General features: G+C 37.4%; 1 protein-coding gene across 2 annotated transcripts in view; it reads left to right on the top strand.

The window, feature by feature from the left end:
• The first annotated feature begins 1,569 nt into the window (after positions 1-1,569).
• Positions 1,570-19,462, top strand: part of chico — a 24,294-nt gene continuing 6,401 nt past the window's right edge. The window contains exons 1-7 of one of the 2 annotated variants that reach the window (XM_067452792.1): positions 1,570-1,968; positions 2,079-2,201; positions 11,687-11,784; positions 16,163-16,226; positions 18,142-18,186; positions 18,534-18,596; positions 18,787-18,861. In XM_067452792.1, coding sequence (XP_067308893.1) covers positions 2,175-2,201; positions 11,687-11,784; positions 16,163-16,226; positions 18,142-18,186; positions 18,534-18,596; positions 18,787-18,861 — 372 coding nt within the window. In that variant the 5' untranslated portion in view covers positions 1,570-1,968; positions 2,079-2,174. Of the gene's footprint in view, positions 1,969-2,078; positions 2,202-11,686; positions 11,785-16,162; positions 16,227-18,141; positions 18,187-18,533; positions 18,597-18,786; positions 18,862-19,462 lie in introns of those variants that run through there. The other variant, XM_067452791.1, reaches the window with a different exon arrangement.

The following is a 19,462-nucleotide window of genomic DNA, read 5'->3' as shown; positions in this document are numbered from 1 at the left end:
ACATTATAAATTCATCACAGAAGTCTAATATGCCTTTTACTTTAAATTGTTTGCCAAATATGGTTGGGTGGTTTGTCCTGAAGGGGCACACAGAGATTGCATAGAGAAAAATTCCCTACCAGCTAAAGTAATTATAACTTAAAAGGTTAGTTTACCTAAAGATGAAAATTGTTGTAAAATTAATCCGTATGATTTGAGCGGTTTAGTCCAAATTTTCTGAAGAGATCTTTATATGATGAACAGATTTAATTTAGGCTTTTATTCACATATAAACATTCATCAACTCACACATCAGATGTGGTAAACCGAAGCTCAAGCATGTGTGAGAACCAGTGAGATTTATCCTCATGCTACACAGTTTTACTTGAGCTGATCAATGTTTATATGTGAATAAAAGCCTAAATTCAGTCTGCTCATCATATAAAGTGATTGATTTAGTCTCTTTATAAAATTGGATTAAACTGCTCATTCTCTTTATGAACAGTTTGAAGCATCAAAGTGGTAGTTCCGTAGCTGTTAACAGAGATACATAAATCTCTAAGATTTATTTAAAAAGATCTTTCTTTGTGTTCTGAAGATGAACGACAGCTTTGCAAAGACATGAGGGTGTATTAATGACTTTAAAATAATTAATACAAATTTTGGGGTAAACTATCCCTTAAAAAACACCTTTTAAATGCACCAATTATGCATTTACAAGTGTTTTAAACAGTGGTGTAATTATTTATAATGTGCTTGTTTTTGAAGTTGTGCATTAGTTAGTGTTTTTTAGTTCATCATAATATTGTTCTTTGCAATATTATATTATATTAACCACTGGATACCGTCTTTATAATAATCCGGGATTATGTCTGGTTTGAAATATTAATAAATAACACGTTCGATACAGTGGAATTGGTCCCATGGGTGCAGTTGCCTTTATTGCAGGTTGGAGTCGCTGTGCATTGACCGGGAACAAAAGCAGCGCAATCCCAACACCTTCCACCGACAGACACTTCCGGTGTTACTGTTATTTCATCCATTTGACATCTTAAAATGGGCCTACTGAGCGCCACCTTAAATCCCGCATGCGAACGCACCAAGGTACAAATCCTACTACGATAAAGGCTTGTCTTATGAATATTAATGACGCAACATGACGGTCGACCGGCAGTCCTGTCTGATTGGCTGCAAAGAGAACGATTGTATTTATTTTTTTACATTTTAAGTACCAAATAGGTCTCGATATACAATTTGCTGTATATAGGCGTCAAAGAACAAATAATAAATACAAGTAGATTTTCAAAAACCTTCCAAGAACACTTAAATATTAATCGTTTAATTGGAGGACATTTTATTACAAATACAGTTACTGTAAAACTCTGCACATTCATGTTCGAGATGTTAAGTAGGTGTCCCTTGGTATAAATGTTCACACAAAAAAGGAAGGTTAAATCTAAATAGATGTATATTTTGTATCGCAGACGGGCGCAAGCCAGACCACTCATTGAATATTAATTAGGTGATGTACGCAAGGTTACCAGGCAACGTGAGCACGGCGTAATTAATATTCATGAAGAAAGCCTTCCCCGTAGTAGAATCTGTAATGTGGCGTCTTGCATCACGAGTCCGTCCATACGAGTCTAGAAGCGGCGGAAGAGGCATGATTTTTCGAGCTTAGGCTGCTAATTTACCGCCTATAGATAGACATATGCACGACTAGTGTACACACGACTCGTTTGAGACGCTTTTTTCTCGTTTTCAGGCGCATTCCGCTCACTTTCCGCAATATAAACGCATCTATTAGCTTTAGCCAGGTAGCTTGTAGCTGGAAATTGGGCAAGTATGATCAGCCTAGCAGTGGATTAATCGCTGAGATTGGCCTATTCCGAAAAGAAGATTCATTTTTCGTATGTGAAACCGCAATGTCACACACTGTAGTACAGATAATCTGTTGTTTTTGTTATTCTAAAGGCGAAGCCGTCTGATGTAGGTTTTTGCAAAGCTGAACAAAAAAAATCCAGGAAAACTGGAGAGCATAGCCAGGAAATCTGTTCAAGAGACCACACTAAAGACCTTTCTACCTTCAAATTGATCAGTTTAGGCCAAATCAAGACCGAACAAAGAGGACATCCATCCGAAGGCTTCTCATATCATACACAGAGAGAGAGAATAAAGCACAAAAACAGGCTGATATGATGTTTCCACAAGCCAGGCACTCGGTAAGGGTCTCATTCTCTTTCATTCATGCTGATTGTCACACAGCAGGTGTTATGGACATTGTTTCACTTCCATATTGATGTAACACAAGTACTATTTTATTTGTTTGTATTGGGTACTATAATGTTTTGTGGACATAACCCTGAGTATAGCATGTTTTTGGGCATGCACCATGGTAAGTTTCATATTTTTTACATGTACAATGGCAATACCACACAATGCCCCCTTGCACAAAATGTACTTTGTTAGTACTATGGTACTGTGCTCGTATCAGATGGCAATACTATAGTACTTTCAGGTTATAATAAATCAGTTAATAATGATGTACAAGTCTACATTTTAAAGCTCTTCTACTAAGTCGTCTTAGTTTGTGCATATAATGAAAAAATGCTTCTCATTGTCTGGTCCTCACTAGCTGGATCTACTTGTTTTTAGTAGAACATAATGCACATTGTTTATGAACATTACTATTGAAAGATGAACATAAAGCACATTCTTTTGAAAGCATTGTCAAAATGTGTCTCTGAAAGAGTTGATTAACTAATGTTTATCAGTGCGGTTTTTCTCATTCCAGTAGAAAATATTAATTGATTAAATTTTTCACCTTAATTTGGATTACCAGAGAGATTTTAGAAGACGTCTTTGTGTATTTCGCCAAGCTAAATGGATGAAATGTCTTCTTAATGTCTTTATTTCTTGATCTTTGTCAGTTTTCGTTCACAGTTTTGCTGTTTATCTCATGATTCAGATGTCAGGTTTCCAGGTAGCGTGTCTAAATGAAAGCATTTCTGAATGCGTTCTGGTTCAGGTAGGGTCGGAGATGCTTGTTTGCACACCAGTTGCCTGGTTCCCTCACTGTAGAGGCTTAATTGTGTCGTTTCCATGAATTGTTCCTGTGCACACAGTGGGCAGCTTGTGTTAATGAGTCCCCAGTCATTATTTTGTTTGCACTCAAGCCTAATTGCCGTTTCCCCCGTGCACACAGGCATATGTGAACACACAAACGCGAGGACGCTAAATGAAAACCATTTGGAGGTTTCTTTAAGGCCTTTTTGCTAATTCAGAGAGTAGAGTTCAGGAGAACATTTCAGTCTTCAGCAAACAGGAGATGTCTGTGAGGAAGTGAACCGTTCTGTCACTTGAACCGATTTCAATTTGAGCCTAAGAAGTGTCGTGAAACGATTCCCTAGTCCGGTATTTCATATTTTATTTTGAAGCATGTTAATGGTGGTGTTTTCATTTGGTATTGATATACTGTAAGTCTCTGTCTTATAGTTTCATGAAGTGACAAACTACAACATCTTTAGCCCCATGTCAAGAAACCCTAAAGGAATCTGAGGGTGCATTTACACGACGACAACAACACTGAACACTGAAGAAAAAAAAAGAAAAAGAAAAAAATTTACATTTATGGTAATCAACTGGCAGCTGTGGTTGCCAGAAGTTTGCTGGAAAAAAACGGTAGTGACAATTACAGATTTAAGTTAAACTTACAGTATTTCATTAACTGATATAATGTTAGTTTACCAACCTATATTGATATCTGTTTTGTACCTTTGTAATACTTTGACAACCACCAAACACTGTGGTGATGAGTCACATGATGAATCAAAGGTCATCACAGGCTGACAAGAACAATACTAAAATACAGAAGGTACTCAGTGTCATTCACACAAACACTGAACACCATCATGGTTATACATGAATGGAATAAAAATGAAATCAACATTAAATGTAACACAAAACCCTGTTCTAAATAACTGATATACAAGTCATTTAATCGAAAGTGTAATGGAGGGAATTCTGGCATTAAGTTACAGTTTTTCACTGTAAATTACAAAACCGTTACAAACGGTTAGAACAATTACGGGCATTCATCGGTGCATTTTACAGTCTTACCGTTAAAATCACTTCTTCTTTTCTTCTTTTTTTACAGTGAATGTACAGTGAATCAACGTTTTTAAAAATGCACATTTTTGTAGTTTACACAGACTATAATAATATTGTTTTCATAAAACTGCACTTTAAAATCCCAAAAGCACCGTTGTTGTGTCAATGAATGACAAAAACTTATAAAATAGTTTTCTGTTTGTTGTGTAAACAGTTGTGTAAATGACTCCTAATACCAATGGAATTTTTATAATTTTGAATACAAGAATATTCCTAAAATTACATTATTATTAATTTAGTATTTTTAAATGATATACATAATTTATTTCTCAAATGTATATGTTACACTATTTTAAGGTGTCATTGATACAGTACAGTTATAGTACTGAGTAATATTAATTTACAACATTGAGTTTAGGGTAGGATTTGATTGAGGGTGAGGTTAGTTGCATGTAATTATTCATAATTTACTGAATCTACTATAGTAAGTACATGTAATGTGTGTGTGTGTGTGTGTGTGTGTGTGTGTGTGTGTGTGTGTGTGTGTGTGTGCTACACTAAAATAAAGTGTACATTTAATAAATATTAATATAAATATATAAATTATGTCAGTTGATAGAGAATTCCAGTTTTATCCCATTGAGATTTATTTCTCAAGTATGACAGCATTTCCTAAGGGATTTTGTTGTTGTTGATGAGGCTGTTGTGTCTTAAAATAACAGATTAATACATCAACAGGGAAAACTAACCCTTTTAAAGACGTTATTTTGACATGTCTTACTGTCGCTGATGAATTCTTAAGTACACTGACCAAACTTTGGTCTTAAACCTCTGAAATATCAGCAGAAGTGGGAATTGGGCAGAGATTAACAGCAGGATCCCAAATCTTGGATTAGGAGTTACAGCCGACTGCTCCGTTTAATCTTAGCCTCAAAGATTTACTGTGTTCTTTGGAATTTAGGATCTTTGTGCTCAGTTTGATTTATCAAACCTCTGAAGTTACTTATCGACTTAGGGTCAATAGATTTGATAGTTGTTGCAGGACAAATCCTGCTCAGGAATTTATTTTTTGAAAGGGAAGGATATTTTGCTGCAAACAGTGGAACTTGTGTTCACAGTCAGGATTGAGAAAGATTCTTCTTTTTTGTTTTTTTCTAGAAAAGACTTAATTCTTAATGAAGCATGTGTGACACTATTTCTCTTAATCCAATTGTTGGTCCTTTTCGGCTTGTTTGTGGTAATAAATCAGGCCCAGTGGATTATGGTTAAGGATTACAGCTTCAGCTTTGTTTGGTGAGCATAAGCAGCTATTCGTCAGTTTGCGGAGACCATCCTCTTCCTCTCACCATCTGAACTCCTGAACTCAGTGCTCAATGGAGATAATGGACAATACCAAACTCCATTTCTCAGAGCAGCCGTCTTCTGCTGAGATAATGTGCAGATCTTTTGAGGTTTTGTGTTGATGTAATTGTTTTATTTGTAGGAAAATTCAGAAAGCATTTTTTTCTTTGTCATAAAAATAAAATAAAAAATAGGCTTCCAGTTTCACATTTCTGGGGTTTTCAGAACCAGAAGTTATCATATTAGGTAAGGTTTTGTAGTGGTGAATGGGATGACAGCAATTGTAATTTTGTATTTCCATTTGGTCCAATATCAAAACAGAAAAGTCAATGGAAACATTTCTACGACTTTCCAATAGAGGAAAAAATATAAAAGAGATGATTACAAAATATGTCGAGTTTATCACTCCTTCAGACATTGTAGAGATGTCTAAAATGTTTAAGTGCTTCAAAAAAAATAAAGCACACACCGATCCAATAAATGTTATACAAGTAACTCAATTCCCATGTTCACTTAAGAAATAACCTGCGGTGTTTAAGCGACTACTAACCAAGCCGGTCATTTTGACACATTTGACACATTTGACCGTTTAGACACGCGCACAGGATAGGTAACCGTATCTCTTTCGTGGCTTGATGCAGTTTTTTATAATGTTTTATTATCAAGCCCGTCCAGTTTAGTGTTGCAGTTTTTCCATATTTTTCCACCTCACTTTTAAATCAATCGCTTCGCACCAGTGGAAACACCGTAAGTGGAGTAGGGCGAGTGTTTCCATTTAATTTCTATGGAAGTTGAGTTTCATACTCATGCACGAACTTCAACTTCCGTGGGAATGAACTGAAAAGGCATGGTTTCGGTACGGTTCAGTATGTGCTATGTTCAGGGAAAAAGGAATCGCTGTCAAATAAAAATAAAGAAACAGCATAAATAAATACAACTGAGCAAAGAGTCAAATAAAATAAACAGCACTTTTCATGTACAGCCATTGAATAAACTAGGCTATAATCAAATATAAAATAACATTACATATAATATTCACAGTATAAATTAAATGTGGGGGATTTTTGTCATTTGTTGTTTGATTAACATTAAAAACACAGACAGCAGGAATATTAGGCTTCTTTCCCTTTAAAGGAACTAAACTCCACTTTTATTGAAAAATGTCCAACTCCTCTGGAGTTAAACAGTTGAGTTTTACCGTTTTTGAGTCCATTCAGCCGATCTCTGGGTCTGTCGGTAGCACTTTTAGCATAGCTTAGCATAGATCATTGAATCAGATTAGACAGTTAGCATCTCGCTAAAAAAATTACCAAAGAGTTTCGATATATTTCCTTTTTAAAACTTGACTCTTCAGTAGTTACTTCTTTGTGTAATTGAAAAAAGTAGTGATTTTCTAGGATGATATGGATAATACTCTCATTCCTGCGTAAGGAACTTTGCTGCCGTACCATGGGTGCATTGGCGCAATGATATTACACAGCGCCTGAAAATAGTCCCCAGCATGCTCCCTGTGTAAGACAAGTTTAGCAGGTTGTCATGTTGGTAATGTTGACATAAGTTATATATCGTAATATCATTGTGCATTTTTTTTAAACTGAGAACCGTTACAACCCTACTGAACTCCGTGTAACACTGACTACTGCAGCAAGCTTACTGTCAGGTAGGGTCGCAATGTCTCCGCAATTTTATTGTCCTTTTCAAACACCTGTGCGAACTGCCAGACCGCTGAATATAGTGAAGCAATCAAACTATATAAAGCTATTATCGGCCGATAATGATCAGCACTTAATCAAACGGAGCACCTTTAATGTGGTTGCTGAGGTGTTCCTGTGTAAGTTGTAAGTACACTCTCATCTCTCTTCAACAAGCCGGATGATTGTAGTAGAAAAGAGTTGCGTGCCAAAGTTAATTACACAAGTCTCTAACCCGCAGTGTGAGCAATAATAATAGTGATGGTGACTTGGCAAACACTACAAGGATTGTTTTACAGTCTGATGCCATGGACAAACTTCTTAACTTCCACAAAGAACCCTCTAGTGCTTTAGAAAAGCATTCCCATACCGGTGCGTTAACAAAACCAGAAGACAAAACTACTGATCTGAAGAATCTGCAGTGAACCTCTACAGATCTCCATATAACGACTCAACGATAAACGGCTATTTTTAGCGATCCACACATCGGTTCATGTGATGATTCATCAGGAAATGCGAAGAAATTGTAGGTCCGTTGGCTTTCTCTGGGACGTTGTACGCATGTTTTTTTTAAATGTTCATTCTCAGCTCGTGATGATTGTTTAATTTCACTTTTCAATTCTGTTAGAAACTCACTAATCAGCTGTGAACGTTTAGCATGAATGAGTGTGTGAGACGTGTTTGTACAGGAGCAGGTGTGTGTGTGTGTGTGAGTGCTGCTTATGCAGTCAGATATCAGTCACATGATCTCTCTCATATCATTTATCTTTGTTTATGTACCTAATGGTGTTTGCTAAGGCAAGCATAACTGCTGTTATTGCATATACAGGAGTTAATGATGGAAATTAGTGCTGCATGATTTAGGGGAAAAAAACTAATTGCATTTTTTGTAAAAATTTGTGATTGTGACATGAAGTGCAATTTAAAAAATATAGCAAAAAAACAAAAAAGCTTCAGTTTTGCTCTGCTTGTTTTTAGGGTTGCACAATTTGGCCCAAAAATCGTGTGATTATATATCATTATGGCTGTGTGGTAGTAGTAGTAATAATAATAATACTACTGCTAATAATAATAATTAGTATTAGTATTGCCATTTATTCATTTTATATATTAAATATTAAACAATAAGAAATATTGAAGTATTTAAGAAAAAAATATATTATAATGTACAACTAAAATTACAATACTAATTTGTATAATATTAATAACTACTCTCTCTGAAACATTCAGCATTTTTTATTTATTTATTTAATTAAATGCATCATTTTAATTTGACCATCACTAAGCCATATTGCAATTTCTGTTTTATTTTGATAAATTTTGCAGCTCTAATTCAAACGTTTGGCCAGTAGCTCACCTAGAGCTGTTTGTTATACAGACATGAATGTTTCTTCATATCATAGTTTAGGGGTTGGGTGTTATTTATGATTTCGTCATCTCGTACAATTTTCTGACATGGGCCAATAAACTGCATTGCATCCAGCAATAATGCAGAACAACCACAAAGAAGCACCCTGACAAACACGCTGCAACAATCATATGGCAATGTGCCATCAACCACTCAAAACACCTTAACAACTGCATAACAACACCCTAGCAACCTGTCATTATTGTGTTTATTTTACAAGCAAAAGCTCAATTTTCTATCTAGTTTTAAAAGGTTTTTTTTTTCTGTGTTTCTGCTGAGTCTGAGACTTGTTCTCAGACACACACATAGTGGTCTGGGTTTATTATGTGTGTATTGTGTTGTGAGGGTGGACAGGGGTCTGGAAGACATTATTAAGGACAACTGAATTAACAAGACCCCCCTCTCAGTACAACACCCCCAACAGAGAGAGAGGTTAATCCCCCCCGGCACACACACAGGCACACACGCTTTCATATTCTCTGAAATAATCACACACACACCACATTCTCTCTTGGTTGTTTGTGTGCAAAACCACCACCACCACACCCTACTGCTGCTGCTGCTGCTAATGTGTTTGTGAACCAGTGAATCAGTCATACTCTGAAAACGCACATACACGCATATATACGCTTGCACACATGAGCTGGAGTGTAATTGCGCGACTGTTTTTGTCTGTGGCACGCTCAACTCCCCCTCAACATCTCACTTCCTGTGCTACTAACACACACCAGCCGCAATTTTGGAGACAAAAAAAGCAGATAAGACCCTGAGGGCTGTGCGTGTGTGTGTGTGCGCGTGCAGCAGATGTCTGGGTCACTCAGGCCAAAGTCCCTCATTAGCATCACAAAGGGGGCAACAGCAGAGCCTTTAGCCCCGCCAGCCGCCAGAGGAGAAAGAGATTTTATTTCTTTTAGTTTTTCTGTTTTATTCTAGTTATTTCTTTTATTTTTATATGTATTTTGTTTTTCAGTCTTCAGAGTTTTTTTTAAATTTCTGTTTTATTGTAAAGGATTTTTTACAATAAAACAGAAACCGTTGGGTTTAAACATTTACATGTAAAACTTTAAACCTTGGGTTTGTCCATATTCGGGTTGAAAAAAAAGAACTCAGCAATTTTCGTTATGAAGAATGAAAGTATCTCTCTCTCTCTCTCTCTCTCTCTCTCTCTCTCTCTCTCTCTCTCTCTCTCTCTCTCTCTCTCTCTCTCTCTCTCTCTCTCTCTCTCTCTCTCTTTCTCTCTCCCCCCCCCCCCCATCAGAAGCCCCATACGCAAGAGCAATGCATACAGCGATGCACTGTGTATTCTGACACCTTTATATTAGAACCAGTATTAACTTCTTGAGCAATTTAAGCTCCAGTAGCTCGTCTGTTTGATCGGACCACACAGGCCAGCCTTCACTCCCCGTGTGCATCAATGAGCCTTGGCCGCCCATAACCGCTGTTCCTTCCTTGGAGCACCCCACAAGAGCTGCAGTTTTGAAGATGCTCTGACCCAGTCGTTTAGTCATCACGCTTTAACAATTTTTCCCTCTTCTTAAATATGAGGATGCTTGCTAGTGCAAAACCTGCTTACTGTCACAATTACTGGTGTGTACATTGAGACATGCTTCAACTAGTTCCAGATGCTACAGCACATTTTCTTCAAGAGAGCAAAAGAATGCATGTGCAATACGTCACACTTCTCCTGCAAGCAAATTTTTCTTACTTGCCCTGCTCTGTGTAAATAAGTGCTTCAACGTTCCACACAGCTTTAAGTATGTGCAAGGTGGCGACCTTCTGTCCTGTAGCGTGTGTGTGTGGCTTAAGGTGTTCTGACTGGAGTTTAGTGCGTCAATAATGACATGCCAATAAAGCACATTAAAACTGAGAATAATTCTGGACGTGGCAGTGAACGAGGAGGAGGAGGAGCCTTGTGTGTTCAGGGGTAACAGATGATGCTGCTGTCTCTCTTCCTCTAATTGATTTCTAATAACAAGCACAGACTAGAGGGATTTACTGAAACACACACACGTCTCCTTTCCCTGGAGACACGATCATCCTCAGGAGTAGAGACATGAAGGGATGGGTGGAATGTGCGGGAGGAAAAAATAGTGTACCTTTAACGCATTTTTATAAAACAGATAGTGGCCATTGTAAAATAGTATACAAATATGACACATTCATTAAATTACGCATTAATGTGCAAAATCTACAGGTAAATAAACATATCACGTAAAGTGAATGAACAGGTTTTTTCTTCTTAACAATAATAGCTTTAATTTATTATTATTAATATTACTATTAATATTACTTCAATATTAAAATAACTTCAGGCGAAATCACAAAGAAACGATCAGAAGGGGAAGGATGAAAGTATGGCAATAGCTATATTTACAGAGCTCTAATATTTTTAAGTAAAATGTAATATTTCATTTAGCAGACACTTGCATTCAAAACATATTTCTCTTTTAAATATAATACGTGTGTGTGTGGAAAGTCCCCATGAAATATAACTGAAGTGTGTGTGTTAACTCAGCTGAGATGTTTTCTTCTGCCTCTATATTCATCCTCTTGGGGCCAATTGTATTTACACACACACACACACACGTCCAGCAATTTCTGTGTGAATCTGTCTGCTTTCAAACGATTCTGTGACCATAAAGCCCGTTGAGCACAGAAACATATCCAGTTTCTTTCTTTCTAAGGTGTGATGGTTTGTGTTGTTCGTGTCTGCTCTTAAAGGTCACTAGTCAGTGACCCCTGGTAAAGCAGGTCGGAGGTGAAAAGCCAATGGCCCTTCTATTCGTGCGAGGCTTTAATTTCAGCCTGACCTGACAAGCTCACCTCAGACACGAGAAATGATCACTGTCTCAGTTGTGGCATTTAGAAGAATTTTTCTAATCTGTTCGCAGTAATGAAATAGCCACAACGAGCTAAATCTTATCAAAATAATTATCGTGGCTGGGGTTTGCTATGATCATAACGTTTTGTTTGTTTATTCTTTTTTTGCATTTCGTTTTTGTTTTAGCATCAGTTAAGTCTTGATAACTGGAAAAGAAGAGCTTTAACAGCTGAATTATGGTTCAATGTGTTTAACCAACTTCTTCCTAGCTAACGCCGAGGTTGTTCATTAGTCACTGTCGAGTTTTATCTCTCATCTATTGCCTTTGTTTTTCAGGCTTCGTCTCAATCAGCACAGGCGCTCAAATTCACCACATCAGACTCGTGTGATCGCATCAAAGACGAGTTTCAGTTCCTGCAGGCACAATATCACAGGTATGCCAAGCACTTGTACACAACCGTTTGAAGGTTTGGGGTCAGTAGGGTTCATTTTTGAATTAATGTAGTGTTTTATTCTGCAAGGACGCATTAAACTAAACAAAAGCCACAATAAATACATTTATAATGCTACAAAAGATTGTATTTCAAATAAATGCTCTATTCTATTCCTCAAAGAATCCTGAAAAAAATTATAAATGTTGATAAAATATAACTTTTTTTCAACATTGTTGATCATCAGAAATGTTTGTGCTGCAGATCATTATATCAGAATGACTTCTGAAGGATCATGTGACACTGAAGACTGGAGTAATGATAATGAAACTCAGCTTTGATCACATGAATAAATTACATTGAGATATATTCAAATGGAAAGCTGTTATTTTTAAATTACAATATTTCAGAAAAAAAAATTGAAGGGCAGAATAAAATCTCCGCTTCTCTCGAGCCTTGTGTCGCACTCGTTTCTCATTAGCAATCGCTCCAGCGGCCTCGCGCAGCTCCCACAGCCCTCGGCCCTGCTCTGCTTCACACCACAGTAACGTTAATAATCTCATCCATGAACGTGATTTCTGCCTGAGTCCCGTCTTGATTCTTTTACAACGGCTGTGCGGTGATTGAGCGATTCTGAGCTCAATCTCTGCGTCACCTTTGCCTTTGTTTTGAATAGGTGACCTCTAGCGGCAAAAACGGCATAGTCTGTCTTTAAAACACAGACAGCAGCGCAGAAGGAATATTATATTATGGGTTAATCTTGGATTATTCAACAGACATTATGCAGCTTAGTGCCTTTGCGCAGTTAATTAATAAACCATTGATCGGCTATTGCCGATATGCTGATGGTTGTAAATTGATCACAAATTGGTTGATACTTTGGTGGATCTCTATTAGTGCTTTACAAGTAAACTACAAGTTACAAAGTAAAGTCTCCTTTATCTTGCTCATTTGGGTTTTAAGGCAGCATTATTAATTTTTTTTTTTTTGAAAATTTTCTTCAAGTTTATACATATAACATTATGTATAGCCAATTTAAGTTTGGGAACTATTTGTATTTATAACGCCACATTTACTATTTGTCTAAGAGGTTTTTTTTTATGCTTTTATGCATAAACATATGTCGATGGATTTTAGGAAGGGGGTCCCTCATAAAAGGTTTGTCATATTTGGGGGTTCTTGGAATCATAAAGTTTGAAAACCCCTGAGTTAAAACACACTCAGCTCGACACAGAGAAGCTCGGGCAGGTTCTCTCCTCCTCACTTTCACTCACACCTTAAAAACACCCTTCCCGTATGAATTCCTCTCTGTGTCGGTCAAATGGTGTGAACGCGCCCCTTCTGGAAAAGCTTCCTGTCATCGTCTGTCAGCACCAGAGATAAGAGCGATCATGGAGAGCGTCCGGCCATCACACATCACACAAACCACGGACGGAGGAAGGAAAAGGGAAATGGAGAAGGATAAACAAACGAGCGTGTTGATGTCTTTCAGATCCGCCGTTCCTACCGGACGACACTGCGGCACTTTAGATTTCTGCTCTCAATATTCTCTCGGTGTGAATAAGCCATAACTCGGGCGTATGTTTAAAAACAAATCACGGCCGCTTCACCTTGCAGAGCCACATCACTGAGTACATACTGAATGATGCTGATGAATGAGTAATTATTCTGTGGAGCTGCTTGTGATTACAATGTTATTATTATTGTTGCTTTAGTGATTAAAGACCTCATAAAATGGTTTGACAAATGCAATTTTCTTTCCTGTGTTGATTTTAGGGCGTTGGGATAAATGAGTAATTTGTTTCAAATAGTCAATAGGCTTTTCGTTTACATCCTAGTCATAAACCATGATTTACTACTATTAGTCAATGACAAGTGAGAATGAATGTACATTTTAAAATGCATATACATAACAAGGTTTATTTTGTAAACTTTTAGGAGGGCATTAGCATATAGATGACATCCAAAGACAATAGATATCCACTTGTCAGATTTTAGTGTAGTTATACACTAGCGTCATTGTTTGTTTAGCATCAAATCATATATTAGAATGATTTCTGACGAATCATGTGACACCGAAGACTGGAGTCATGATGCTGAAAATTCAGCTTTTATCACAGGAATAAACAAATATGTAAGATGTTTGAATTAAAATATCGGCACACCACTAGGACAGTGTTATATATTTTGTTGACTTACATTATCCCAAATGTTTCAGAGAAATAAGCTATTTTAACCAAGATATGGACCGTGTCCGTGTGTCGACTATCAATGACATCAGCGTTACCCTCGATTTCCAGTTTTATTTTGCAGAAACCATGGAAACACCAAAGACACTTTAATATATCATGTGTTTTATTAGACAGATGAGCAACTGTTAGAAGACATTCATCGACAGAAAACTGATCATTGTTATAAAGTTCAACACAATCTTATTGTTTAAATCTGGTTTTCTTGATTTACCGCTACAAGTATTGGCCTCTTTGATAACTACTTTTTGTGTCACGATATATCGTCCCAGAAATAATTATGATAAATGATATTGGCATTTTAAGCCACTGAATATATAATCCTAATATAACAGTGCAATAATGCAAGTAGACCTTCTCACTTTCAAATGACAACCTTTTCATTCTTTAGATTATGTAAATTTTGGGCTATTAGTTGGCAGGTTTTGTTGTAAAAACTTGCCAACCCTGTCTGCACGCGCGCTGGAATAAACGATCTTTGCCGATGTTGTAAAAAAAAGAATTTCAGAATACACAGAAATAGTGAAGGTGAATGCATTTACAAACAAGCTCTCCGTTTAGGATTTGATCAAATTCAACCAAGCGGTTTGACACCGTAGATGATTACGTTACTGTTTATTATCTGTCCATCATTGTCTAAAGCCCACCCTGATGATTTGATTGGTCTGAACAGTTTCTGTCCGGGCATAATCACTCCTCTATGGATCAAGTCCAGACCAAACTGCCCGAGCTCAAATGTTGTGGGGCTGGGCTGAGTTCGGCTGGCATCCAGACTATAAATTAAGGGTAAAAAATATTATCCTAAATATATATATTTTTTTATAAATAGTAAATAAATATTTTCCCTTGTGAAACGGATTTAACACTTGTCTTTCCATGTTGATTTCTATATGTGCACCGGACTATATGTGCATTGCGTCTTTGAAATCTATATGAGTCTATTTGGGCTTATTCTTCCAAACTGTCAGTAGTTGTCAGGAAAACACTATAACGCCTCAAATGGTGCCTTTTTTCCCCTGTCGATAACCGCTCTGTGTATGAAGGAACTGCCCGAGAACCACTTTCGTTCCGTCATGGAAAACATACCGCACAATCGAGTAAAATGTTGGTGACATTCATTATCATATAAACATAATGGCCGATATATTGCATCACAAAAAATTATTGAGGTCATGAACAGATATTGTGTGATATATTGATTATTTTGACAGGTCTACGCGAGTACCATGTTTTACCATGCCTAATATGATCTAGCTCACTGCAGTGTGAAGAAGTGTCTCATAGTAACCGTGGATTGAACGCACAGAGTAGCATCATAACTCTCAATACACTCAAATGTATCTAATATGATAAAACAGTATTGTGTTACCCCACATACACATGAGCGGAAGAAGCGGAAGTGCTCGTCTGCGGCAGAATAAAAGCCCTGCGAAATCAATACATCATCAAACTATGCCTTTCCAGAACATATATAGCATATGCAACCATAGTTAAATGCATGAATGAATGTCCATAAATGGACTTCTGTAGATGATTTAAAATACTCAATGACTAAATTAACACAATACAAGGGAAAGGCATCCGCTAACACGACTTTAAAAAGTTGCCATAGTAAAAGTAAAAACATTAAAAGTACCTTAGTAAAACATGTAATATTGTGTTAATACATAAAAACACAACCCAACATATTCTCACCTGTGAAAGGGTTTCCCATTTCTTTGGGGATTGAAATCTCTGCGGTTTGAAAATGAGAAGCTGTGCAATGTTGTGGCATCATTGAGTCTTACTGTGAGTGAAGACACTGACTGTTGCAAGATGGCGGGTGCGCCATGTCGAATGTTGAATCTACGTAAACATATCTATGGTCCAGACAGGAAACTTGTTGTCATGGGGATAGAATGTTGCAGAATTCACTCGTTTTTTTTTTCTCTCCCCACTTTGAGTGAAAGAGAAAAAAGTGTGTGTGTGTGTGTGTGAGAGAGATGCAAATATTTAATCTGTCATTCAGACAATGGGATCTTTCCATCACTTAAAGATGCATTGTGTAATTTTTCCTCCTAAAACACATTTGACAAGAATTGAATAGTTTGTCTTATGCTGCCCTTGTGTTTTTCTCTCTTTCCGTGTCTCAGTCTGAAGTTGGAATGTGATAAACTGGCGAGTGAGAAATCTGAAATGCAGCGTCATTACATAATGGTGAGTAAAGCATGCATGTTAAAGTTTTATTAGGCCTATAGATTATGCTATTATTCAGCATACTATTTCTTTCAATAGTCTTTTATTTGGTTCTTACATGCGCATTTCTTACATTTTCCCCCTTTTTTGGCTTTAGCTCCAGAAAAGCTTTATATAAATGTTACAAATTATTATTAATATATAAATAAGCCATTTAATTTAATCGTTTTTTCTTTGGTCTGTAACTCTGTGGGCGTCACACACAAGCGTCTCATTGATCTGTTGTGTCATGGGTCATAAGTGTGCACTAGCATATTGACGTCCTCCTGACGGATCAATGTGGATGTGTGTCTGTAACAGCTGTGTCTGAGTGGGACTGCAGAGATCTGAGTGATCTGCTGCTATAGCCCAGAGCTGAGCTTCTAGCGCCAAGCCTAAATCACATCTCAAGTTTCAGGAGAAATACTAGATCAGAAGATCTTTAATGAATATAAAGATTTTCACTGTCAGTGCGCCACTGTTTTGGCTTTCTTCTCTCCACGCTTTTGTAATGCCTCTTTGAGACACCGAATTATTTTTTTTGGTGACATTTAAGATGTCCCAAAGGGCATAAATTCACCCTACCAAAATGGGAATCACTAAGGGCCCTATCATACAGCCGGTGAAATGCGGCACCAGGTGTTTTTTGCTAGTTTCAGCCAGACGCAGTTATCATTTTCACATCCAGCGCCATGTTGTTTAAATAGCAAATGCACTCGCGCCCATCTGTTCGCCCATGGGTGTGCTGGTCTGAAGACCAGGGGTGTTCAGTCGCATTGTTGGTGTGTTGCTATTTTGAGGAGCTGAAACGACTATTAAAGCTACACTGTGTAACTTTTAGTTTATTCTTAGCTAAAAATACTTAGTTCTTTCAAAAATATATGTGCTCATTAATGTATATTTACTTCTTTCAAGTAATAAAGTATTCTCGTAAGTTTATAATATGCCATTGAAAATACATACGGTGAGGGGTTTGAATGCCAGTCGCCAAGTTGCCCCTCCATCTTGAAAGTAAAGTAGCCAAAGAGGGACATACCCGTAAATTCAAGCTTCGCCTTTCGCGTTTTAACACTCGATGGCACCATGTCAAATGTGAAGATGGGGATTGCAATGTTAATCTTGGACTAAATTGGCCACTGTAAGAGTTAAAACGAAATCGGAATTGAGCGGAACTGAAACTAATATTCCCTGGATGGTCATATACCTTTACACCGCTAGATGGGGGAAAATATCACACAGTGGAGCTTTAAGAAAATGCAGTATATTTTGTGTAATTTAAAGGGTGTGTTAGTAATAAGCGTCTATAGGTGGGTGCACAACACGCATACACTCTGCTTATTACACACACAGGGATGCACAGCAGCACATACACATGCCAAATATGAGAAATAAAAGGATTACAATGTAAAAGATTATAATTGTGTACATAAAGATAAAACTGCCTACATGTCATAATGGACAGTCATTGCATGCATCAGAATTACCCGTTTGAATTTGGCTACTTATTTAACCAACTGTGGCAATACACACATATTTACACATGTATTTCTTAAACTGACTCGTCAGGTTGAGGGCGTCTATATTCCGGCGTGTAAATGGCAAATTTGCCATGGCTTTTAAAAGGAATGGGAGTTTGCACTTTATGCCCAAACCACACCCATGAGCCATTAAGAGATGAACGTATAACCCTTTTGGACCATGCGTCTGCAGCAACAAATGTTTTCCCCATCGTTAAACTAGCAAAAGTAGATTTGGACTCGTCATAAGTTCACCTGCGCCATGCACTCAGATCGTTAAAATAGGGCCCAATATTAGTCCAGCTATTAAATGTTCATATTTAAATGTAAATATCAGCTGTGATCGTACTGATGTTACGTTTTCCTTTTTCTCTTGACAGTATTATGAGATGTCATATGGACTCAACATTGAAATGCACAAACAGGTGAGAATTATGGGTATTGTGTCAGAATCTGCACACTTTGCTTTTTTTTCTGCATTATCTTATCATATAGTCAAAATATTTAATAAATATGACAAGAAATGTAGCTCTTTAAATTGAAGGTTGTGCAATATCTGCAGAGTTGCTGTGCAAGCCTACTTATATTGTTTGCACATATGCAGCGTCCTAGATTCAGTAGCCGTCCTCCATCAAACGCGGTCAGCATACATTATCATGACTGACTGTCTTGTTCATGTGCTTTTGCGCAACATCAGCAGACTGGAAGCGCATCCCCAGCTACCTTATTAATGGATGTAAACCCATGAGATGTGCTTGTGTTCTGTCCGCAGGCGGAGATTGTGAAGAGATTGAACGGAATCTGCGCTCAGGTGTTGCCATACCTGTCTCAAGAGGTCAGACTGTGTGATTTATTTATGACACACTCTCTATAATGACTCGCAGCCTCATTAGTGGCATAAATGCTGTTGGTTTGTGTCATGGGTTGCTTTTATGCACTGAAGAGGGATTGGTTGATTTTTGTGTGCTGTGCTTTTTACCTGAAGTCATTGTGTGTGTGTGTTTTTTGTGTGTGTTTGTGTGTAGCACCAGCAGCAGGTCCTGGGGGCGATTGAGCGAGCCAAGCAGGTCACTCCTCCTGAGATGAACTCAATTATTCGGGTAGGATCTTCATACTGTTAAACATGAGTGTTGTTATGTGGGGCTTGGAGATTATTGCTTGTGGTAAATATAATATCCTATCTATCTATCTATCTATCTATCTATCTATCTATCTATCTATCTATCTATCTATCTATCTATCTATCTAATGTTATTTTATCCATCGTTCTATCTGTCATTTTATTTGGGAATTTTTTAATAAATAATTCCAATTAAGCATTTTAAGTAAACTGCAGCAATGCAGAACTTTTAGTAAATTGCGTTATTTTATTTAGTTGTCAGTTATGAATAATTGGATAATCGTGATCTCTATTTGAAACAAAAAAATTGTGATTCTCAATTTATCCAGAATCGTGCAGCTCTACCGGCAGACAATAAAAGGAGTGAGAAAATATCCCATAGATATTGATGGATGGCCTCAATATCAGTGGGCTCTAAGTCACCCAAAATGCACAGGCAATGCTTTAGCAACCACCTAGTAACACCCTAACAACCGCAAAAACGCCCTGGTAACCACCCTAAACACATATTGCGCAAACAACCAAGCAGGGGTGCGTTTCCCAAGAGCATCATTAGCCAACTATGGTCGTAAGTTCAGTTG

Source organism: Pseudorasbora parva, chromosome 9 (genome assembly GCF_024679245.1).
Source record: "Pseudorasbora parva isolate DD20220531a chromosome 9, ASM2467924v1, whole genome shotgun sequence".
NCBI lineage: Eukaryota > Metazoa > Chordata > Actinopteri > Cypriniformes > Gobionidae > Pseudorasbora > Pseudorasbora parva.
The sequence above is the reverse complement of the archived record's forward strand: the minus strand, read 5'-3'. Positions and strand labels throughout refer to the sequence as shown.